The sequence below is a fragment of the Petromyzon marinus genome, chromosome 44 (genome assembly GCF_048934315.1).
Source record: "Petromyzon marinus isolate PM22_M1 ecotype Great Lakes invasive population chromosome 44, UKy_Petmar_22M1.pri1.0, whole genome shotgun sequence".
In the NCBI taxonomy this organism is placed as follows: domain Eukaryota; kingdom Metazoa; phylum Chordata; class Hyperoartia; order Petromyzontiformes; family Petromyzontidae; genus Petromyzon; species Petromyzon marinus.
This window is the reverse complement of record NC_133710.1, coordinates 3,748,990-3,773,430: the sequence shown is the minus strand read 5'-3', so window position 1 is coordinate 3,773,430 and position 24,441 is coordinate 3,748,990. Positions and strand designations below refer to the sequence as shown.

Genomic DNA, 24,441 nt, shown 5'->3' with positions numbered 1-24,441 from the left:
TTCGTTACCAGTACCACGCATCGGTGTTTGGAGAGTAAACTCACAACACTGAAGCTGGGAAAAAAAATCAGTTTCAGCGCTTGTCAAGGAAAGTGTTTGTCTCCCAAACGTTGCCCAGATTTTGTATTTATTTAACAAAACTAACATTAACTCACAACTCAAATAAACATAGACATGGGCATCGAGTTTTGAATGTTTGCAAAGTACTTAAGAATCGTGTGCAGAGAATACTTTCAGACACTTTTTGCTTTGCGAATCTAGATCAAACATGGCAGATTTTACGTAACCTCCCCCCCCCCACCACTGGATCTTCTGGTCAGAATGAGTCGTTGTTTAACTCGATACGAGCGCACCCGTTGCAAGACAGGTGCTGGGCAGTCTGACTCACGTGCACGCGCGAAGTTTCTTATCATGCAAAGTCTGTGGCACTTACACTCTGTGTTTAAGAGTCTATTTCCTGCCACCACTCTATGTGTTTTGTTTTACATTTATCTACTCCCCCCCCCCAATCTCAATTGTGGTCTCAGTGGCATATAGCCTTGGTCAAGTAAAATTTATAATGCTCCCAATATCTATTGGGACCTCTTTGCCGGTATAAAAAATTACGATAACATTTTAAGAATAGCTTTTACCCTTTCTGGCAATGAAACAGGAGGTTTTAAGATGTTCGAATAACAAAAGCGATGCATGTTGCGAGGCATCAAGTCTGCACTGACCACACATGCTCGTGGCAAAACATTCCAAATAAACAATATGATGCATTGTCTTTGAAGCTGATTGGCCTACACGAGAGACAACGGCCGTCTTCATGGCCTTGTCTCACCACCAGTGTCAGACCAGAGAACAACGCCAAAAAGGCGAACAAAACAAAGAGAATGCGGGTCGAGCAGTTATATCTATGGGACACCTTTCTGGCAATATAACAGGTGTTACGATGTTCAAACATCAAAATAAGATACCTTTTGCAATGCTGCCAATGACGATGATAATGACAAAGCGTTACCAAGTGGTTGCCCACACAATTCTTAATCATATTCTATAGATGCGCCACGTGAAATAAATCATCTGACTCGCCAGAACACCTATTTTAACTTGTCTTAAAACACAACGACGTCAGAGATATAACGACGACGACGATGATGACCTTGACAGTGACGATCACCCCAAATTTGAGCATTGGCTCGAATATTTTTTGAGAGATATTTGATCAGCGTGCCACGTGATTTAAAATCAGCCACGACACTTAACATAATTTTTCTTGGAAGAAAAAAAAACCCCAGCATCGGCTATCTTCCGCTTACGCGAGTCATTCTCACCGCGGCACCGTGTTGCGGCGATGGGGCCACCCGCTGGGTGGCCAGGTGGCCGAGTGGTCGAGTAGCCGGGCGACTGTGTGGCCGAGTGGTCGAGTGGCCGGGTGGTTAGGTGGCCGAGTGGTCGAGTGGTGGAGTGGCCAGGCGATTGGGTGGCCGAGTGACCGAGTGGTCGAGTAGCCGGGCGACTGTGTGGCCGAGTGGCTGGGTGGCTGGGTGGCCGAATGGTCGAGTGGTGGAATGGCCAGGCGATTGGGTGGCCGAGTGACCGAGTGGGCGAGTAGCCGGGCGGCTGGGTGGCCGAGTGGTCGAGTGGCCGGGCGACTGGGTGGCCGAGTGGTCGAGTGGCCGAGCGACTGGTTGGCCGAATGTCTGAGTGGTGGAGTGGCCGGGCGACTGGGTGGCCGAGTGGTCGAGTGGCCTTGTGGCTGGGCGGCTGGGTGGCCCGGGCGGCTGGGTGTCCGAGTGGCTGGGTGACCGGGCGGCTGATTGTCCCCGTTGCTTGTGCTTCCTCCGAGTGGCGGGCCCAGCCATTTCCTTCCCGCTCACCCTTTTTTTTCGTGCCAGAGTCGCGCTCGTGCCAAGTGGGGGAGCTCTCAAGCGTTGGCCATCTGGAACGCGGCAGTTAGGCCGGACAAATTGGCTTTGAAACAAGCAGTGCTCCACCAATTTGAGAGAAATTGTACACAGATGTCATCTGCTCGCAGCAAAGGAAAACTCGAGAAAGCGGAGATTGTTACGGTAAATACTTGATGTGTGGCGGCGTGTTTTCCTATTTTTTGAGTTTCGGGAGGTTTTTCTTAAATCTGTAATTGATTTGGCATGCCCGTGTTTTCGTTACCTCCGCTGATAAGTCAACCTTACATGTGTAACGTGAAGACTTATCTTCACTAAAAATGCACTCTTACCTCTACGAGTTACGCACACACCTGCACTGGTAAAACACACCACCGTGTCGTGATAAAATCAACTCACCTGCGCTCGAAAAACAGACACCTGTACTGATAAACGTACCTGTACTTGTAAAACCCCACTTCCCTACACCGATTAAATAAACAAACCAGTACCAGTTAAGAAATATTACCTCTGTCGGTGATACACACCTGTGCTAGGAATACATACACACACTTACCTGTACTGTCAATGATTTGGCATGCTTGTGTTTTCTTTGCTTTGGCTTTTTTAAGTCCAACTTACACGTGTAACGTGAATACTTACAAGTCCTGCTAAAACACACGTGCCTCTGCTGGTGACGCCACGCACGTACCTTAGAGGAATAAGGATAAAGGCGCAGCCCTGCATGAGCTCGCTCATTCCACTGCTGGCAGAAGGAGGGAGCTCTCTAGAAATCCCTCGAGACTGTATTTTGGTCTGCTCTTTCCCACACTGACCCAAAACATCTCGGAAGGGGTGCAAGTACCCACACTTTACCGCACCACACGTGATAAAATAACTGTGTAATATGCGCGTGCACACTGCTGGGTGGGTGGACGGAGGCGACAGAGGGGATTTAAGAAAACCTGCACCATTGTTTCAGCTGCCGCGCCGTGAAAATTTAATCTTGTGACCTCTGGATCGCAGGTCGTGTGCTCAGCTTCTCACCTGCATAGGTAAAACGCTGTCACCCGGACTGATGAACCAACACTACCTCTCCGAGTAGGAATTGCGCGTTGTGTTTACTTTGATGTCCTTCCCCCGCACCTCCGATTAACAGGGTTGGCTACGTACGGTGTGAAAGAAGTTCAACATACATACACAGACTCACTCAGAGACCCATAGACTCACTCAGAGACCCATAAACTCACACAGAGACTCATAGAATCACAAAGAAACCCATAGACTCACACAGAGACCCATAGTTTGTTGTGCTCCCCGTGCACCTCCGATTCGCACAGTTGGCTACGTACAGTGCGAACGAAGTTCAACATACATACACATACATAGACTCACACAGACACCCATAGACTCACATAAACACCCGTAGTTTGTTGTCCTTCCTCCGCACCTCCGATCAGCACGGTTGACTACGTACAGAGTGAAAGAAGTTCAAAATACATACGTAGAAACCTGTACAGTACCGAACTAGCAAAATGCACAAATGCATTTAATGATGAATTTAAAAAAAAAATACTTGAGGCAGGACCAATCCCAGGTCCCCCTTGCAAGAGATGTTTGATTTTTTTTTTCCCGAGCAAAATAAATAAAAAGTCACAAACGCTTTTCTGCTCCAAGTGAGCTTGTACGCGGTGCAATTCCCTCTACTCCTGCTCACAGCCCCCGGCCCACCACCGTGGAAACTCCACGTTCCTGCGATGGGAACGAGGCGGCTCAGCCGTCAGTCAGTCAAGTCAGTCCAGTAGATACGCACAGTGACATTCCTCAGGATGATTCCCCTGAGGAGCCCAAAAGTTGAATTTGGTGCGCGGTGCCCGAGCGCTTCCCCCCCTCCCCCCAGGGCCCCCTTGGGACGCTGTTTTTGTTTTCCTTCGCGCCACGCAAGGATCTCTGTGCGAGTTTGTGTGTGTGTTGTGTGCGGGGAGTTTTTTTCTTTTTTTAAAAAAAACCTCGCGGCTGCCAAACAGCCTGTTTCCCCCGGTGATAGATGGGACGTAATTGCTCGACACAAAGAGGGGGAGGGGGTCAGGAGGTCGGATGTTGGACCTGTCACTGATCGCGTCTCCTTCAAGCACATGTCATGGGAAAGAATAGCAACGGCATCGTTGTATATTTAAGGCTGGATTTTATCATAAGAAGAAGAAGAATAAAGCTTCAACCCGCCGCATTAGCCACTGTAGACCAGGGCCCGCACACATCAGTCAGCGCTAGACTGAGCACACAACTGTGCAGTTTACCGGAATAAAACGCAACACAATGCCACCAGACCTCGGTACGAAGCAAACCCTGCCACCCGAACACTGATATAATTCTTCATATTCTTTGGATCTTTCGGTAAAGTCACGCAGATAGAAACAAATAACAGTTAATGTAAAAAATAACCACGACGTTTCGATCACAACACAAGCGATCGCGTGCCTTTACCGAAAGCTCCAAAGAATATGAATTCCTGCAGTCACGAAAGTTTTTAAGTCAAAATTTACTGATATCATTTTCCGGACTGCCCCGGTCAAACCGGGACAGCGCATCGGGGGTTGCCACCTGTCCCGGTTCAAACCGGGACAGGTGGCAATCTTCGATTCGCTCGATTCTGGTCCAGTTTGGCGAATTACTTTGGCGTGGCCATTATCACGCCGAAAGCAGCGGTGGTGGTCCGCTGTTTGCTGCACAGCACCGCAGTCACACCTCCTCGCCGTTGGGTCTCCATGAGAGTCTATGGAACTCTGTGTAAGTCTACATGTGTCTGTGTAAGTCTACGGGGTCGCTACGTGAGTATATGTGTCGCTGTGTAAGTATACGAGTCGCTATGTGGGTATATGGGTCGCTGTGTAGGTTTATGCAACACACAATGTGGATTCACGTGGCGTGTAAACGCGACCACGGTGTAGAGAACCGGCGAGACGAGATCGAGGAAAACAAAGCAATTGTCGTGAGCCAGGGGGCTTGAACAGAGGTCAGGGATTCGACAGCACGGATGGCTGGTGTGAGGAAGGGAGTTTTAGACAGTTGGAGCAGCACAGGAGAATGGACGACCTCCTACGCTGGGGTGAACAAACATCAACGTGAATTCAGACGCTAACAAAGGGAATCTATCGCAACCGCATCACCCTCGCAGCGTCTGGAACGCGCTTCCTTCCGATGTTAAGATGCCACTTGAGCTACGCACTTTTAAGTCACCTCGATTGAAAACTCATTTCTTTAGAACTGCTTTTTGTGTTTAGCTTATTGTCCTTCACCCGCACCTCCGATCAGCACGGTTGTATATGTACGGTACGAAAGAAGTTCAACGTACGTAATCGCCTCTTGTCCACGTCTCTCTCAGTTTTACGACATCCGTCTCTTCCATCTACATCTTCTCTCATCTCACCACCTCTTTCGACATTATTCGCATGCAACTACTCTCTGCTGTTATCTCGCTTACCACTCTGTAATCTCGTCCATCTATCCTCTGTCATCTCACCAAGTTGACCGTGGGCCGGAAATTTGAACTCGGCGTCCGCCGGCTAAGTAGGGCGACGGCGCTAACCACTGCGCCACCGCTCCCCCACGCAGCCTGGATGAAGATCCATCCCGGGGGGGGGGGCGGGAGGGATTTTCCAGGGGTGGTGCCGATCCGAACCCCTTTACACCGGCAGCGGTGTGTGTGTGTAGGTATGCAGGGGGAAGAGGGGAGGTTGTGGCTGCGAGTGCGTAAACTGTTCCACGTGGAGAGGGAGCCGTATAAGAACGTGCAAAGGTAAACACACGTCGCTCGTTACAATTACCCTAATGAGATGCACATTGCGGGCACGGCGCCTATTTTTAGCCGACGTTGTTCGTGCTGTAATGAAGCCAATTGGGTGATTAGTGCTACGTGGCGCTGGGAGACGGGGAAGTTGGTGGTGGGACCGGGGATGGAGGGGGGGGGCATGCCCACCACCCACCCACCAAATGGCAGAATGCTTGGACGATTGCTCAACAGTCAGAGTAAAATAATACATTCGCGTTGTTATTCAAGATCGTGGCCGAAGCCGTTGATGCCGCCACCACTGCCAAATCGCCAACGCTTCCTCCCCTCGGCCAGATTCCACAACAGCTGCTCCACGGTGCACGCGCGACCCCAGAGCTCTGCTCTGACAGTCTTCATCCCACCATCTGCTCTTGGGTCTTCTCTTCCTCTCGGTCGCCTAACCCCAACCCTGTCTCTGCAATCGGCCCCTCCTCCTCCATCCTGCTGCACACGTGTTCCCACCCAGCAGAGTAATTTCTTTTTAGTTTTTTCTTTGCCACAATCAGATCTACAAACAGGAAATCGCCGCGCCCCCTATGTCGTAGACCACAAGTCACTTGAAGGGAAATCTCAGAGGTAGTTCTGCGATGTCCCCTTCCGCGGTGGCGTTTCCCCTACGGCGGATAGGGGTCGCAGCGTTCTCAGGGACGCCGATTGCACGATCGGGATATAAAAAAAAAAATGGCAAAACACTTACAAAATAAAGAAGCATTCTGTTTGTGAGCAAATAATCCCAGCCGTTTATGGGTAATGTTCACATTGATGTTTCGAGTCTCGCACCACCGGCCACCATCCTCACCTGGCCACCCCATCGCACTTAGTTTCCACAGTAGTCATTATGGCTGTTGCATCCGGTGTGTGTGTGTGTTCTCTACTCCGCGTCTTCCTCCTCGGTGCTTCGTTGCGAAAACATCCGTGTTCGTGCCATGGTTTGAGAGCAGTATACCATTTCGCCAATGGGAATGAGAACCATGGGAATTGAGAACCAGGAGTGTAGTTCCCACTCAGTAAAGCCCGTAGAGCTAAGAAGCTATTTTATTCAAGGGCCACTTGGCCGGCAGACAACATCAAAGCATTCCGTAATTACAGAATTTAAAAGCGACCAAACTTAATAATAGTGACTATAGTGTAAAATAACATTCGCGCTTAAACTTCACTGATTTTAATGGAACAGTGTCCACGTGGACAGAGTTGGCAGAATGAAGATTTTAATGGAACAGTGTCAACGTGAACAGAGTTGGCAGAATGAAGATGTTAATGGAACAGTGTCCACGTGGACAGAGTTGGCAGAATGAAGATGTTAATGGAACAGTGTCCACGTGGACAGAGTTGGCAGAATGAAGATTTTAATGGAACAGTGTCAACGTGAACAGAGTTGGCAGAATGAAGATTTTAATGGAACAGTGTCAACGTCGACAGAGTTGGCAGAATGAAGATTTTAATGGAACAGTGTCCACGTGGACAGAGTTGGCAGGATGAAGATTTTAATGGAACAGTGTCAACGTGGACAGAATTGTCAGAATGAAAATGTTAATGGAACAGTGTCCACGTGGACAGAGTTGGCAGAATGAAGATGTTAATGGAACAGTGTCAACGTGAACAGAGTTGGCAGAATGAAGATGTTAATGGAACAGTGTCAACGTGGACAGAGTTGTCAGAATGAAGATTTTAATGGAACAGTGTCCACGTGGACAGAGTTGGCAGAATGAAGATTTTAATGGAACAGTGTCAACGTGAACAGAGTTGGCAGAATTAAGATGTTAATGGAACAGTGTCAACGTGGACAGAGTTGGCAGAATGAAGATGTTAATGGAACAGTGTCCACGTGGACAGAGTTGGCAGAATGAAGATTTTAATGGAACAGTGTCAACGTGGACAGAGTTGCCAGAATGAAGATGTTAATGGAACAGTGTCCACGTGGACAGAGTTCGCAGAATGAAGATGTTAATGGAACAGTGTCCACGTGGACAGAGTTGCCAGAATGAAGATTTTAATGGAACAGTGTCCACGTGGACAGAGTTGGCAGAATGAAGATGTTAATGGAACAGTGTCCACGTGGACAGAGTTGCCAGAATGAAGATTTTAATGGAACAGTGTCCACGTGGACAGAGTTTGCAGAATGAAGATGTTAATGGAACAGTGTCAACGTGGACAGCGTTGCCAGAATGAAGATTTTAATGGAACAGTGTCAACGTGGACAGAGTTGCCAGAATGAAGATGTTAATGGAACAGTGTCAACGTGGACAGAGTTGGCAGAATGAAGATGTTAATGGAACAGTGTCCACGTGGACAGAGTTGCCAGAATGAAGATGTTAATGGAACAGTGTCCACGTGGACAGAGTTGCCAGAATGAAGATTTTAATGGAACAGTGTCCACGTGGACAGAGTTGGCAGGATGAAGATGTTAATGGAACAGTGTCAACGTGGACAGAATTGGCAGAATGAAGATTTTAATGGAGCAGTGTCCACGTGGACAGAGTTGGCAGAATGAAGATGTTAATGGAACAGTGTCAACGTGGACAGAGTTGTCAGAATGAAGATTTTAATGGAACAGTGTCCACGTGGACAGAGTTGGCAGAATGAAGATGTTAATGGAACAGTGTCCACGTGGACAGAGTTGCCAGAATGAAGATTTTAATGGAACAGTGTCCACGTGGACAGAGTTGGCAGAATGAAGATGTTAATGGAACAGTGTCCACGTGGACAGAGTTGCCAGAATGAAGATTTTAATGGAACAGTGTCCACGTGGACAGAGTTTGCAGAATGAAGATGTTAATGGAACAGTGTCAACGTGGACAGCGTTGCCAGAATGAAGATTTTAATGGAACAGTGTCAACGTGGACAGAGTTGCCAGAATGAAGATGTTAATGGAACAGTGTCAACGTGGACAGAGTTGGCAGAATGAAGATGTTAATGGAACAGTGTCCACGTGGACAGAGTTGCCAGAATGAAGATGTTAATGGAACAGTGTCCACGTGGACAGAGTTGCCAGAATGAAGATTTTAATGGAACAGTGTCCACGTGGACAGAGTTGGCAGGATGAAGATGTTAATGGAACAGTGTCAACGTGGACAGAATTGGCAGAATGAAGATTTTAATGGAGCAGTGTCCACGTGGACAGAGTTGGCAGAATGAAGATGTTAATGGAACAGTGTCAACGTGGACAGAGTTGTCAGAATGAAGATTTTAATGGAACAGTGTCCACGTGGACAGAGTTGGCAGAATGAAGATTTTAATGGAACAGTGTCAACGTGGACAGAGTTGGCAGGATGAAGATGTTAATGGAACAGTGTCCACGTGGACAGAGTTGGCAGAATGAAGATGTTAATGGAACAGTGTCCACGTGAACAGAGTTGCCAGAATGAAGATTTTAATGGAACAGTGTCCACGTGGACAGAGTTGGCAGGATGAAGATTTTAATGGAGCAGTGTCCACGTGGACAGAGTTGGCAGAATGAAGATGTTAATGGAACAGTGTCAACGTGGACAGAGTTGGCAGAATGAAGATTTTAATGGAACAGTGTCCACGTGGACAGAGTTGGCAGAATGAAGATTTTAATGGAACAGTGTCAACGTGGACAGAGTTGGCAGAATGAAGATGTTAATGGAACAGTGTCCACGTGGACAGAGTCGGCAGAATGAAGATGTTAATGGAACAGTGTCCACGTGGACAGAGTTGGCAGAATGAAGATTTTAATGGAACAGTGTCAACGTGAACAGAGTTGGCAGAATGAAGATGTTAATGGAACAGTGTCCACGTGGACAGAGTTGACAGAATGAAGATTTTAATGGAACAGTGTCAACGTGGACAGAGTTGCAGAATGAAGATGTTAATGGAACAGTGTCCACGTGGACAGAGTTGACAGAATGAAGATGTTAATGGAACAGTGTCAACGTGGACAGAGTTGGCAGAATGAAGATTTTAATGGAACAGTGTCCACGTGGACAGAGTTGGCAGAATGAAGATTTTAATGGAACAGTGTCCACGTGGACAGAGTTGTCAGAATGAAGATGTTAATGGAACAGTGTCCACGTGGACAGAGTTGGCAGAATGAAGATGTTAATGGAACAGTGTCCACTTGGACAGAGTTGGCAGAATGAAGATGTTATTGGAACAGTGTCAACGTGGGCAGAGTTGGCAGAATGAAGATGCCAAGAGACAAAACTGGGTGGTGGTTGCAAAACTTTGGAGCAGCAGTTACATTAGATGCTTTTGATCCAAATTGTGTAGCAAATATGGGAACTGTTAATAAACACTCAGACGGTCGACGGATATTTTTAGGATTGTCCGATGGGAGTTAAAACAAACTTAAAACTTCAACTATTTTTATTTTACCAGGTAAGGCCTTCTGAGACATAAAGCTCCTTTTCAGAAGCGACCTGGCCATCACAAATGATAGCTCAACGAAGGGGAAGCACCAGGGGACCTGGAGAAAAACCCACGTGACCACGGGGAAAACATGCAAACTCCAAATATATAGCAGGTGTCAGGGTTGGCATTGAACCCACAACCTCCTGTATACCAGGCGAGGGAGTAAACATCTCGCCACCGTAGAGCCTTGTAAGTTAGAATAGCCCTGCAGGGTGAATGTATTCTCACGTCCAAAGAGGAACGGTTGTATCCATGGTGTCATTACCTGCAATAGCTTTGTAACAACAACAACAACACGCACATTGACACAGTTATATATGGGGAATCTTCTTTTGTTTTAAGTGTTAAAGACTCCGTCGATCAATCAGTGATGCTGTAGCCGAAGGGGGTGGCTGGGCGGGGAGCGGCAACCACATTTTGGCGAGGCAGGGGAGGGGGGAGGCTAATAAACGGCGATATCACTTAATGGACATACATCGACTTCGTATTGTCATTCGTTTAATTACTTCGCAAGTAACACCACCTTTGTCGTGGCGGGTAATCGGCGGAGCCTTTTGTCCTCGATGGGGGGGGGGGGGGGGGGTGGAGGAGGAGGGGGTGGGGACAGCAGAAGTTTGACCCCGAGGCGTTGTTGGTTTTTAATTGGGACTCGGTCACGTGGCGACGTTGTGAGACGTTCAATTAGCGGCACGCTGCCGAGTTCACACCGCGCGCGGACCGCTCGCTGGGCCCACTCGTCTCCAAAAAAATGTTTCCTGGATTTACGAAGTTTTCGGGTGAGAAATGGGAAGACGCGATCGCTTGCGAGGTTGAGGCGTGACGTTACCACGGCTCTTCTTAAGGAGCTCGAGGCGCCTGAGAACGTGGGGAGTAAGTAGCGCCCTGGGTGAGCACATCGCTACGGCTAGCGCCAGTGGAGAGTAATACATCTGAACCAGTCGTGGGCAGCACCCCCGCCACCTTCACAAATCCGCACCAGCCACCGCGGGGAAGTATGGTCAAACGGCGGGCGCGGGACCGACACTGCGTGGAGGGAGGTCTTCATCCATCGGTGGATTTTGACAAAGTGGCAGCAATCATCATCTAAATTATAAAAAAAACACTCGAGAGCTCGACGTCGCCGTGTGGAAATTCGCGTGTCTTTCTTTTTGTATTTCCTCAATCGACACTCGTGTTTCCCGCTTACGCAGAGGAGCGCGTGGGGCTGAACCGGGGGGGGGGGGGGGTGTGATGGAGGTGGGGGGGGCGCATCTGCAGCCAATTAACGCCGCACCCTAATTAGTGAAATCGCGAGCAATTCGCCATCTGTGCGGAGTTCCAGGCGCACGAGAACGAGGGATCGCCCATCGTCTGTCTCATCGCGAGAGACATCACCGGCCGCAGGAAGAGAACGTCCCAAAACCAGCCCCCCACCACCACCACCAACCCGTGTCTCTTGCCCAACCACCCGAAGGGTAACCCAGATTGGCCGGATTATAAGACGCATTAGAGTATCCCCCCCACCCCCCATGTGTTGCTATAAATGTCCAAACGATGGTGCCATTTTGTTAAGCCAATCATTTGAACCTTATTGCGGGACCCCGGGGTCCCAAATAAATAAAGTCAAAATCGTAATTATTTTGTTTTATTTTTGGCGACTCCGTCCCACCCCGCACTGAAACGCCGTGTCCCGCCTGGCGCGGATCGTTCTGTTGTCGTCTCGTCCAAGCGCAGCAGCGAGGACGAATTCCTCAAAAAAAAAACCTTTGAAACTTCGATTAGCGCATCGTGTAGAGCTCTTCGAGAAGAACAGATTGCAGTATCGTTCGCCTTCAACAGACATAAAATGACGTCGCAACGCAGTTTATGCAAGAGCCGGGGGCTTATGGAACTCGGGGGTCCCGGCCATGAGGTTCATTTGTGGCAAGGTCGCTTTTGAAAAAAATAAGTGAATACCTCAGTGGGCTTTGTCTGGTAGGATGGGGATGTTTCGATTTAAAGCTTTCGTGACTGCAGGGATTCATCTTCTGGGTTCTTTCGGTAAAGCCACGTAGAATGGAGATAAACATAATAAAAATAATAACAATCAAATTATCACGACGTTTCGGCCACAACACAAGTAGCCTTCCTCAGGTGAAGAAACAGGACTGTCCGGAAGACAGCGCTTGAGTGAACCCTGCCAAGCATGGCAGCGTCTTTTAAGCTGGACAGCTTTTAAGCTGTAGCTGATCACTGTTCCAACGCTGTGGGTGATCACGATATAATTTTCTCCGATGCCAAGGTTCTTTGCAAACCCACTGGTTTTTATCAGAGATTTGTTCACGAGGCAATTCAGATTTACAAACAGACACAATTTCAACCGAGAAGATGGTTTCAAATTAAGCAACCATTGGAAAGATGTTCTAAATCGAACCAAACATTAAACTAATTTTCAATGGTACAGTATATTTATTCAAGTATTGGCATTCCAAACTTCCTAGGTGGTGTAACATCATTTTATGCTAATTCCAAGCTTTCACAGTAGTACATTGTATGCTAATTTCCTTTGTCAAGGCGTTTTCTGTTTACCCCCTCACAGCTTAAAAGGAGGCGACCTGCGCTTAGCTTTCTTCACTCCAACGCTGTCCTCTGGACAGTTTGATCCCTTCACCTGATGAAGGCCACTTGTGTTGTGGCCGAAACGTCGTGAATTTTTTTGTTGTTCTATTTTTTACCTACGTTACTTTACCGAATAGAACCAAAGAGTATGGACACTGTCGTGTTGTTGTGTAACTGATTGTTGTTGTAACGGTCTTACCCCGTGCCCCGAATGGACATCTGTGAAAAAGAGCTTTATAGCTCATCGGATTCTTCAGGTATAACTACATATTCGGAATCAGATATTCGGTTTTTTCTATGCCTCCACAGTTGAGGGAAGATCTGTTTCAGTCGAACAGTCCATTGGTGTCTCGGTCAGCAGTTAGGTCAGGAGTTAGGTCAGCAGTTAGATCAGCAGTTAGGTCAGGAGTTAGGTCAGCAGTTAGGTCAGGAGTTAGGTCAGCAGTTAGGTCAGCAGTCATGTCAGGAGTTAGGTCAGCAGTTAGGTCAGGAGTTAGGTCAGCAGTTAGATCAGCAGTTAGGTCAGGATTTAGATCAGCAGTTAGGTCAGCAGTTAGGTCAGCAGTTAGGTCAGGATTTAGATCAGCAGTTAGGTCAGGAGTTAGGTCAGCAGTTAGGTCAGCAGTTAGGCCAGGAGTTAGATCAGCAGTTAGGTCAGGATTTAGGTCAGCAGTTAGGTCAGGAGTTAGGTCAGCAGTTAGGTCAGCAGTTAGGTCAGGAGTTAGATCAGCAGTTAGGTCAGGATTTAGGTCAGCAGTTAGGTCAGCAGTTAAGTCAGACGTTAGGTCAGTAGGTAGACAAACCTGACTGTTGAAGCAGGCAAACTCTGGATCGGCTGTAACATTTATGGAGTTCTCAACTGGTTAAAAAATATATATACACTTGACTTTCTGGGTTGCATCAAAAGGCGGGCTTGTTAAGCAAATGCTGCTCGATTACCCGCTGTTATTGGCCAAATCACTCCTTATAAAAAGCAGTGTCCCGTGCATTAAAAAACACAATGAGTGGGTGTGTGTATTGTCATTGCTTAATGGCCTGCATGGACACGCGTGTGCTGTGTGTTGTTCAATTGCCGTTGAATTGGCTAATTAACAGGAGAAAGCGATTGCATTTGGGCGATTATACAAAGACTTAGACAAAGATCCTCATGTTTAGGCTGTAACAGACTGTTGGGGCAAGTGCTGTTTGCGAGCACCTATGAAGGCCGGCACGGCACACGAGGGGGTGGGTGGCCAGCACCACGCCTGAACGCCTTTGTCTTCCTAGTGGCAATGCTTACACACCGCACCAGGTATACATTTTAGGCTGAGTCGACATAGGGGATGGCCCAGATCCGTATCAGATCGATTATAATCGTCACTGGTGTTGGCCATGATTGGGAATCGAACTCGGGTCGCTAGGTTCGTAGCGCAGCGCGTTCACCGCTACACTCCCGCTTATGCACACACCATCATACACATACACACCCCATCATACACACACCATCACACACAAACCCCATCATACACACCCCCCATCATACACACGCACACACACACCCCATCATCTCATCATCACCACCAACCCCCAGCCCGACCCCGACAGAGGCCACCACGGCTTTGTGCACCACGCCTCGGGTGGGCAGTGAGGGGCGGCGGCGGCGGCGTGACTCGCCAACCCCCCACAGTCTCATCACCATAATCATCATCTCGCTGTTTTCGAGCTAAAGAATCCCTTAAGCAGCCTGGTCACACGCACGCGTGTGTGTGTTTCGATGCCCGCTCACGGCCAACACCGGTGATGATGATCTGAACCGGTCCTGGGCCTCCCCTAGGTCGGCTCAGCCTCAAGGGTGTACCTGGTGCGGTGCGCAAACATCGCCACTGGGGAGACAAAGGCGACCCCTTCCCGTGCCGTGCCGGCCTTTATAGGTGCTCGCTCACAGCACTTGCCCCAATAGTCTGTGCCAGGCTATACTGGGGATCTTTGTCTTTGTCTCTTTGTTGAACGCGTGTACTTAATCCCTTGCCGCCTGAACGCAACGATTTACCGTCTTTTCGAGATTCATCAGAACGCTCCGGAAACTAAGACGCAGCACAACAACGTGCTCCCGGTGCAAATGAAGTTCTACAAATTTGGTTGCGCGCACACACACACACACGTGTACAGCACACCCCTACCGGACTATAATACGCACACACCTACCGGATTATAAGACGCCCCCCCCCAACCGCCTCGACCGCCCTAGCCTTTTGAATAAGGGAAGAATGCGCGCCCTATAATCGGGAGCACGCGGTAATCACATTCAATTGTCTACTCATCCACTGCTGTTCTCCCCCCACCCTCTCTCCATCATCCCCTCTTCCCTTCCCCACCCCAGAATTGCATGGCGCAGGCACAGCAGCAGCAGCAAAGCAGCCAGCGGCAGCCTTGCTGTTTGTTGTCGTCGTCGTAAGCCATTGAGCAGAAGCGCAAAGCGGGGAGGTTTACCTTGGGGGCGCTCACGATCCACACAGGGCGCGCCACGCATCGCATGCCCCCCACCCACTCCACCCCAGTTCTCATCTCCTCCCCTCACCACCACCACCGCTCACCTCTTCCCCACCCCCCACTCGACCCAACCCCCACTCAACCAAACCCGAAACAACACGCTCATTCACTCCGGTTCACGGGAGCATCACCTTCCCGTGCACGCGGACCCAGCACCAACACACGCGCTTGCCTCCCCGTAGTCTTTTCATTGTCCATCGCCTTCGCCCGTCTCTCTGCGGAGATAACGAACCGAGAGAGAGAGAGACAGACAGGGAGGTGCGTGAAGGGGGCGGGGCAGCAAACCAGAGGACCTCTCTTCATACCACGACGAACTTAATTGCAAGATCAACAACAAAAGTCGGAGCGCGCGGCTACGGCTGGGGTCGGAGGCAGTTTGCGCGCGTCACCCCCCCCAGCTCCATGCAGAACGCACACGGGAGGCACGACGCGCCGGGCTAGATAGCCTCTCCCTAGGAGCCCGAACACTGATGCCACCGCCGTTGCTGCTGCTGCGGATGAGGATGGTGATGATGGTGGCGATGGAGGTGCTGATGATGGTGATGGTGGGGGCAGCTGTCGGAGCGCAGGGTGAGTTTTGTGGGAACGCGCGCGCTTGTTGGTCTGGTCTGGTGGTGCGTGGCTGAACGTTTGCGTGGTTTTTTTTTGTTACGCTTGACGATTGCACTTATTGGCGATGCTGTTTGATAGGCGTGACCGGCGTGGCGAGGTATGGTCGAATAGCCTCCACGACCCGCAAAGCGTGGGAGAGGCCATCATCCAGCAGTGGAATTGACAAAGAGAGCTTGCGCGCGACGAAGATTCCGATCGGATTGTTCAGCCGTCGAGCATTAGAAACCGAAGTTTGTTTGCACGAGCGAACAACTCCCAAAAAAAATGTTAAACGCCGCCAGCTTTGATAGCTGCGCGAAGTCCCCGCATTCTGCCGGTTCCCTTTGTCTGAACCCATCGCTGTTGTGATTGCTGATGCGCTATTCGCTCGGATATGTTGTATTGTTTGCACCCTCTCCCATCGCCAAGAAAAGAAGAGTTTGTAACGTAATTTACAAACGTCGGGCACGCGCGCGTACGGTTGGAGTCGCTCGACGCGGCAACACAGGGAACGCCACTGTTCTCAATCGCGATGCTCGGCTCGCACAATAACGCCGGGTCCCTGCCGATTGAACACTGCCTCTATTATTGTGTGGACCTCCCCCCCCCCCCCCCCCCATTTACCAACGCTGTGGCAAAAAAATTCGGGTAGCGGGGATGGGGGGCAATCCATCGGACCCGTTCGGTGTTGAAACTCCCGAGGCGACGGAGGAGATACAGACGAGAGAAGTGTGCAGAGATGCGGTGGAATGAGAGAAGAGATGTAGACGGGAGATGGATGCGTCCTGAGAATGAGAAGAGAGCTGAGAACGAGAGAGAGAAGTGAGAGATGAGGTTGGGGCGTTACGTTGACGTTCGTATTTATTAGCGTCTGAAATGAAGCAGATTTTTTGCATCATTTTTTTCCCATGAATCATTAGCGCCACCCCCTGCATTTACCCCCTTAAGAAGCACGGGGGTTCTGGGAACCCTGGTCCCCCCGGTCACGTGATCCCTTCTCAGCCACCATCTGTGAACAAAGAGCTTCATAGATTATCGGATTCCTCCCAGTTTAAGTAAATCCGATTCTGATTTTGTGACGCACTTTCAACGCGTGAAACTCCTATATAACGTCACACGGGACGCGTCCCCCACTTTAGCCAAGCCTCGACCTCATAGACAAGGGCTTTGAGCCTGGTGAAGCCTTGTGAAGCCTGGTGGAGCCTTGTGAAGCCTGGTGGAGCCTTGTGAAGCCTGGTGGAGCCTTGTGAAGCCTGGTGGAGCCTTGTGAAGCCTGGTGGAGCCTTGTGAAGCCTGGTGGAGCCTTGTGAAGCCTGGTGGAGCCTTGTGAAGCCTGGTGGAGCCTGGTGGAGCCTTGTGAAGCCTGGTGGAGCCTGGTGGAGCCTTGTGGAGCCTTGTGAAGCCTGGTGGAGCCTTGTGAAGCCTGGTGGAGCCTTGTGAAGCCTGGTGGAGCCTGGTGGAGCCTTGTGAAGCCTGGTGGAGCCTGGTGCTTCGATATGGCGGAAACGGCCATGCCACCCACCGCTTAGTCAAATAGTGGGAGGGAAAGGCTGCGTGGTGGGAATTCTATGGCAGTGCGACTTAATGAATGTGTTTACTGTACTGTACCCCTATGCCCCCTGCGTCTTATTGTATCCCCACGGCCTTCACTGGCCAACCAGCGTGGCGAAGTGTACGGTCAAATAATCCCCACGACTCGGCTCGACGGGCATTCATCCAGCAGTGGATTTACAAAGTGGCTGTTGTATTTGCATGGGAAATTTTTACATGTATAAATACCGTACACTTGGGGGTTGGCTGGAAATATGAACCTTTGTAATTTACTAACTGGAAACTTTCGACTAGAGTGACGAAAGTGTAGTCCTACGCCACCAACTCTCCACAGAGAGCCGGACGATTGCTACGTTCCGTCAATTCGCGTGGCGATCGGGAAGGTGTGCGCCCTTCGTGTTGTGTTGTGGATTGTCGTTGTTGTTGCTGCACTCGATGTTACGCGACCATACTTCACCACGCCGGGTGGTGGTGGGGGTGGAGGTAGTGGTGGTGGGGGTGGAGGTAGTGGTGGTGGGGGTAGTGGTGGTGGGGGTGGTGGTGGTGGTGGTGGTGGTGGGGGTGGTGGTGGTGGTGGTGGTGGGGGTGGTGGGGGTGGTGGTGGTGGTGGTGGGGGTGGTGGTGGTGGGGGTGGTGGTGGTGGTGGTGGGGGTGGTGGGGGTGGGTGCTGTGGCCCGAGTCACGACACAGAACAACGGCGCCGCGCACCCGAAGCGTTGTGCCCCCCGCATCCCAGTTCACTTGCAGCGTTCACCTGCACGGTTCACTTGCACGGTTCACTGAGACGGTTCACCTGCACGGTTCACTGACACGGTTCACCTGCACGGTTCACTTGCACGGTTCACTGACACGGTTCACCTGCCCGGTTCACCTGCACGGTTCACCTGCACGGTTCACCTGCACGGTTCACCTGCACGGTTCACCTGCACAGTAACCGTTTGCCCAGAGTGGATGTGAGCAGACTAATTTTTATCGACGGGACAAAAAAAAACCGCATGGCGACCGAAGTCACCGGCGTGGTTCGCGACGTGGCTCTTCCCTTTCTCAGTCGACGTCTCGGTCGACGTCGTCTCACTCGACGTGTGTCCAGTCGACGTGTCCAAGCGCAGCACCGCAATCGCTCGCGCCGCGCCACCGCTGGCAGAAAGGGGCCTCCCGGTAGATGGGAGCCTCGGAGTGGCGTTTGGGTCGACCGCACGACGTGGCAGAGGTGGTGGGGGGGGGGGGGGAGCAACACCCCCCCCAACCGCTTTGCCCCCCACATCACAAGCGACCGCCGTGCCGACCGGATGACTCTCAACTGTTGGTGACCAAACTTGATTTGGAGCTTTCGTGACTACAGGAATTACTCTTTTGGTCCTTTCGGTAAAGTAAAGCAGAAAAAAATGAATTAAATAATAGCACACGACGTTTCGATTGCAACACAAGCAATCATCATCAGGGACGAATGAAACCTAGTAAACTTAGAAATATAATGCAACGCAACACAGAGAGTCGGCTAACATGAAAGTCAACACCCTACCTGGTTGATTTAACATTCCTCCAAAGATTGCTAAATTTGAGAAAGAGAGAGAGACAAAACACAGACACGGAGACACATAGACAGACACATAAGCAGACAGAGATAACACAGACACACAGAGAGAGACGCACACACATAGGCACACAGAGAAACAACGCCTCCGGTTGACCATTGATACCGCTCGGGGTGCAATGGACAAACAAACACAAAAACTCTGCTCCGTTGTCTCGACGTGCCGCTCCGGCAGATGGAATCGAATCGGTGTGCCAACGATTACACTCGACGGCGAGGCTGCCCTCGTTTCCCAGTTAATTGCTCGAGAAATTGCAAATCGGTAACCGGTTTTACCGGGTTTTTTTTAAATTTGCTTACCGGTTATGCAAAAATAAAAGTTATACATTTGAAACAAACTTTAGTCGGTTCTGATATTAAGGACCATTGCCCGAAACGTCGCCTATTATACATTTTAAAGCCAAGGTGTTATCGACTTTTTTTTTCTAGTGTGGCACCAGAACCAACGCGCGGCGTTCGGCAACGCCGGGCAATTGGCTTGAGAGAGAGAGAGGAGGGAGTCGATCGCACGCGTCGGAAGTTATAACAAAAATAAACAACTGAGAACTCGTCCCAAACTTGAGAGGTCCTCGCCTCTTGGCCGAGGTTCCTTGACGAGGTTCCTTGACGAGGTTCCTTGACGAGGTTCCTTGACGAGGTTCCTTGACGAGGTTCCTTGACGAGGTTCCTTGACGAGGTTCCTTGACGAGGTTCCTTGACGCGCCGGTCGGGAGGAGCCGAGACCCGTGCAGCGTGGTGTCGTCCCGGGAAGACTGTCTCACCTTGTCTCTGTCTCACCTTGTCTGTCTCCACTTGTCTCTGTCTCACCTTGTCTCTGTCTCCACTTGTCTCTGTCTCTGTCTCCCCTTGTCTCCACTTGTCTCTGTCTCCACTTGTCTCTGTCTCCACTTGTCTCTGTCTGTCTCCACTTGTCTCTGTCTGTCTCCACTTGTCTCTGTCTCTGTCTCCACTTGTCTCTCTCTGTCTCCACTTGTCTCTCTCTGTCTCCACTTGTCTCTCTCTGTCTCCACTTGTCTCTGTCTCCACTTGTCTCTGTCTCACCTTGTCTCTGTCTCTGTCTCACCTTGTCTCTGTCTCTGTCTCACCTTGTCTCTGTCTCTGTCTCGCCTTGTCTCTGTCTCTGTCTCTCTCTGTCTCACCTTGTCTCTGTCTCACCTTGTCTCACCTTGTCTCTGTCTGTCTCGCCTTGTCTCTGTCTCACCTTGTCTCTGTCTGTCTCGCCTTGTCTCTGTCTCTGTCTCGCCTTGTCTCTGTCTGTCTCACCTTGTCTCACCTTGTCTCTCTCTGTCTCCACTTGTCTCTGTCTCGCCTTGTCTCGCCTTGTCTCTGTCTCCACTTGTCTCTGTCTGTCTCCACTTGTCTCTGTCTCTGTCTCACCTTGTCTCTGTCTCACCTTGTCTCTGTCTCTGTCTCGCCTTGTCTCTGTCTCGCCTTGTCTCTGTCTCGCCTTGTCTCTCTCTGTCTCCCCTTGTCTGTCTCACCTTGTCTCTGTCTGTCTCGCCTTGTCTCTGTCTCTGTCTCACCTTGTCTCTGTCTCCTCTTGTCTCTGTCTCTGTCTCCTCTTGTCTCTGTCTCCACTTGTCTCTGTCTCACCTTGTCTCTGTCTCCACTTGTCTCTGTCTCACCTTGTCTCTGTCTCTGTCTCCACTTGTCTCTCTCTCTGTCTCACCTTGTCTCTGTCTGTCTCCACTTGTCTCCACTTGTCTCTGTCTGTCTCCACTTGTCTCTGTCTCTGTCTCCACTTGTCTCTGTCTGTCTCACCTTGTCTCTGTCTCCTCTTGTCTCTGTCTGTCTCCACTTGTCTCTGTCTGTCTCCACTTGTCTCTGTCTCCTCTTGTCTCTGTCTCCACTTGTCTCTGTCTCACCTTGTCTCTGTCTGTCTCCACTTGTCTCTGTCTCCACTTGTCTCTGTCTCCACTTGTCTCTGTCTCACCTTGTCTCTGTCTGTCTCCACTTGTCTCTGTCTCCACTTGTCTCTGTCTCCACTTGTCTCTGTCTCACCTTGTCTCTGTCTGTCTCCACTTGTCTCTGTCTGTCTCCACTTGTCTCTGTCTCTGTCTCGCCTTGTCTCTGTCTCACCTTGTCTGTCTCACCTTGTCTCTGTCTCTGTCTCGCCTTGTCTCTGTCTGTCTCCACTTGTCTCTGTCTCGCCTTGTCTCTGTCTGTCTCCACTTGTCTCTGTCTGTCTCCACTTGTCTCTGTCTCTGTCTCTCTCTGTCTCACCTTGTCTCTGTCTCTGTCTCCACTTGTCTCTGTCTCTGTCTCGCCTTGTCTCTGTCTGTCTCCAATGTCTCTGTCTGTCTCCACTTGTCTCTGTCTGTCTCCACTTGTCTCTGTCTCTGTCTCTCTCTGTCTCACCTTGTCTCTGTCTCTGTCTCCACTTGTCTCTGTCTCTGTCTCGCCTTGTCTCTGTCTGTCTCCACTTGTCTCTGTCTGTCTCCACTTGTCTCTGTCTCTGTCTCTCTCTGTCTCACCTTGTCTCTGTCTCTGTCTCCACTTGTCTCTGTCTCTGTCTCGCCTTGTCTCTGTCTGTCTCCACTTGTCTCTGTCTCTGTCTCACCTTGTCTCTGTCTCACCTTGTCTCTGTCTGTCTCCACTTGTCTCTGTCTCTGTCTCACCTTGTCTCTGTCTGTCTCCACTTGTCTCTGTCTGTCTCCACTTGTCTCTGTCTCGCCTTGTCTCTGTCTGTCTCCACTTGTCTCTGTCTCTGTCTCGCCTTGTCTCTGTCTGTCTCCACTTGTCTCTGTCTCCACTTGTCTCTGTCTGTCTCCACTTGTCTCTGTCTGTCTCCACTTGTCTCTGTCTGTCTCCACTTGTCTCTGTCTGTCTCCACTTGTCTCTGTCTGTCTCCACTTGTCTCTGTCTGTCTCCACTTGTCTCTGTCTCGCCTTGTCTCTGTCTGTCTCGCCTTGTCTCTGTCTGTCTCCACTTGTCTCTGTCTCCACTTGTCTCTGTCTCCACTTGTCTCTGTCTCACCTTGTCTCTGTCTGTCTCCACTTGTCTCTGTCTCCACTTGTCTCTGTCTCCACTTGTCTCTGTCTCACCTTGTCTCTGTCTGTCTCCACTTGTCTCTGTCTGTCTCCACTTGTCTCTGTCTCTGTCTCGCCTTGTCTCTGTCTCACCTTGTCTGTCTCACCTTGTCTCTGTCTCTGTCTCGCCTTGTCTCTGTCTGTCTCCACTTGTCTCTGTCTCGCCTTGTCTCTGTCTGTCTCCACTTGTCTCTGTCTGTCTCCACTTGTCTCTGTCTCTGTCTCTCTCTGTCTCACCTTGTCTCTGTCTCTGTCTCCACTTGTCTCTGTCTCTGTCTAGCCTTGTCTCTGTCTGTCTCCACTTGTCTCTGTCTGTCTCCACTTGTCTCTGTCTGTCTCCACTTGTCTCTGTCTCTCTCTGTCTCACCTTGTCTCTGTCTCTGTCTCCACTTGTCTCTGTCTCTGTCTCGCCTTGTCTCTGTCTGTCTCCACTTGTCTCTGTCTGTCTCCACTTGTCTCTGTCTCTGTCTCTCTCTGTCTCACCTTGTCTCTGTCTCTGTCTCCACTTGTCTCTGTCTCTGTCTCGCCTTGTCTCTGTCTGTCTCCACTTGTCTCTGTCTCTGTCTCACCTTGTCTCTGTCTCACCTTGTCTCTGTCTGTCTCCACTTGTCTCTGTCTCTGTCTCACCTTGTCTCTGTCTGTCTCCACTTGTCTCTGTCTGTCTCCACTTGTCTCTGTCTGTCTCCACTTGTCTCTGTCTCACCTTGTCTCTGTCTGTCTCCACTTGTCTCTGTCTCTGTCTCACCTTGTCTCTGTCTGTCTCCACTTGTCTCTGTCTGTCTCCACTTGTCTCTGTCTCGCCTTGTCTCTGTCTGTCTCCACTTGTCTCTGTCTCTGTCTCGCCTTGTCTCTGTCTGTCTCCACTTGTCTCTGTCTCCACTTGTCTCTGTCTGTCTCCACTTGTCTCTGTCTGTCTCCACTTGTCTCTGTCTCTGTCTCGCCTTGTCTCTGTCTCACCTTGTCTGTCTCACCTTGTCTCTGTCTCTGTCTCGCCTTGTCTCTGTCTGTCTCCACTTGTCTCTGTCTCGCCTTGTCTCTGTCTGTCTCCACTTGTCTCTGTCTGTCTCCACTTGTCTCTGTCTCTGTCTCTCTCTGTCTCACCTTGTCTCTGTCTCTGTCTCCACTTGTCTCTGTCTCTGTCTCGCCTTGTCTCTGTCTGTCTCCAATGTCTCTGTCTGTCTCCACTTGTCTCTGTCTGTCTCCACTTGTCTCTGTCTCTGTCTCTCTCTGTCTCACCTTGTCTCTGTCTCTGTCTCCACTTGTCTCTGTCTCTGTCTCGCCTTGTCTCTGTCTGTCTCCACTTGTCTCTGTCTGTCTCCACTTGTCTCTGTCTCTGTCTCTCTCTGTCTCACCTTGTCTCTGTCTCTGTCTCCACTTGTCTCTGTCTCTGTCTCGCCTTGTCTCTGTCTGTCTCCACTTGTCTCTGTCTCACCTTGTCTCTGTCTCACCTTGTCTCTGTCTGTCTCCACTTGTCTCTGTCTCTGTCTCACCTTGTCTCTGTCTGTCTCCACTTGTCTCTGTCTGTCTCCACTTGTCTCTGTCTCGCCTTGTCTCTGTCTGTCTCCACTTGTCTCTGTCTCTGTCTCGCCTTGTCTCTGTCTGTCTCCACTTGTCTCTGTCTCCACTTGTCTCTGTCTGTCTCCACTTGTCTCTGTCTGTCTCCACTTGTCTCTGTCTGTCTCCACTTGTCTCTGTCTGTCTCCACTTGTCTCTGTCTGTCTCCACTTGTCTCTGTCTGTCTCCACTTGTCTCTGTCTCGCCTTGTCTCTGTCTGTCTCGCCTTGTCTCTGTCTGTCTCCACTTGTCTCTGTCTCCACTTGTCTCTGTCTCCACTTGTCTCTGTCTCCACTTGTCTCTGTCTCACCTTGTCTCTGTCTGTCTCCACTTGTCTCTGTCTCCACTTGTCTCTGTCTCCACTTGTCTCTGTCTCACCTTGTCTCTGTCTGTCTCCACTTGTCTCTGTCTGTCTCCACTTGTCTCTGTCTCTGTCTCGCCTTGTCTCTGTCTCACCTTGTCTGTCTCACCTTGTCTCTGTCTCTGTCTCGCCTTGTCTCTGTCTGTCTCCACTTGTCTCTGTCTCGCCTTGTCTCTGTCTGTCTCCACTTGTCTCTGTCTGTCTCCACTTGTCTCTGTCTCTGTCTCTCTCTGTCTCACCTTGTCTCTGTCTCTGTCTCCACTTGTCTCTGTCTCTGTCTAGCCTTGTCTCTGTCTGTCTCCACTTGTCTCTGTCTGTCTCCACTTGTCTCTGTCTGTCTCCACTTGTCTCTGTCTCTCTCTGTCTCACCTTGTCTCTGTCTCTGTCTCCACTTGTCTCTGTCTCTGTCTCGCCTTGTCTCTGTCTGTCTCCACTTGTCTCTGTCTGTCTCCACTTGTCTCTGTCTCTGTCTCTCTCTGTCTCACCTTGTCTCTGTCTCTGTCTCCACTTGTCTCTGTCTCTGTCTCGCCTTGTCTCTGTCTGTCTCCACTTGTCTCTGTCTCTGTCTCACCTTGTCTCTGTCTCAC

At 50.3% G+C, this 24,441-nt stretch overlaps 1 protein-coding gene across 2 annotated transcripts in view; it reads left to right on the top strand.

Moving 5' to 3' along the window:
- Positions 1-14,987: 14,987 nt before the first annotated feature.
- Positions 14,988-24,441, top strand: part of ROR1 (receptor tyrosine kinase like orphan receptor 1) — a 90,606-nt gene continuing 81,152 nt past the window's right edge. The window contains exon 1 of one of the 2 annotated variants that reach the window (XM_076073939.1): positions 14,988-15,744. In XM_076073939.1, coding sequence (XP_075930054.1) covers positions 15,645-15,744 — 100 coding nt within the window. In that variant the 5' untranslated portion in view covers positions 14,988-15,644. The remainder of the gene's footprint in view (positions 15,745-24,441) is intronic. The other variant, XM_032970949.2, reaches the window with a different exon arrangement.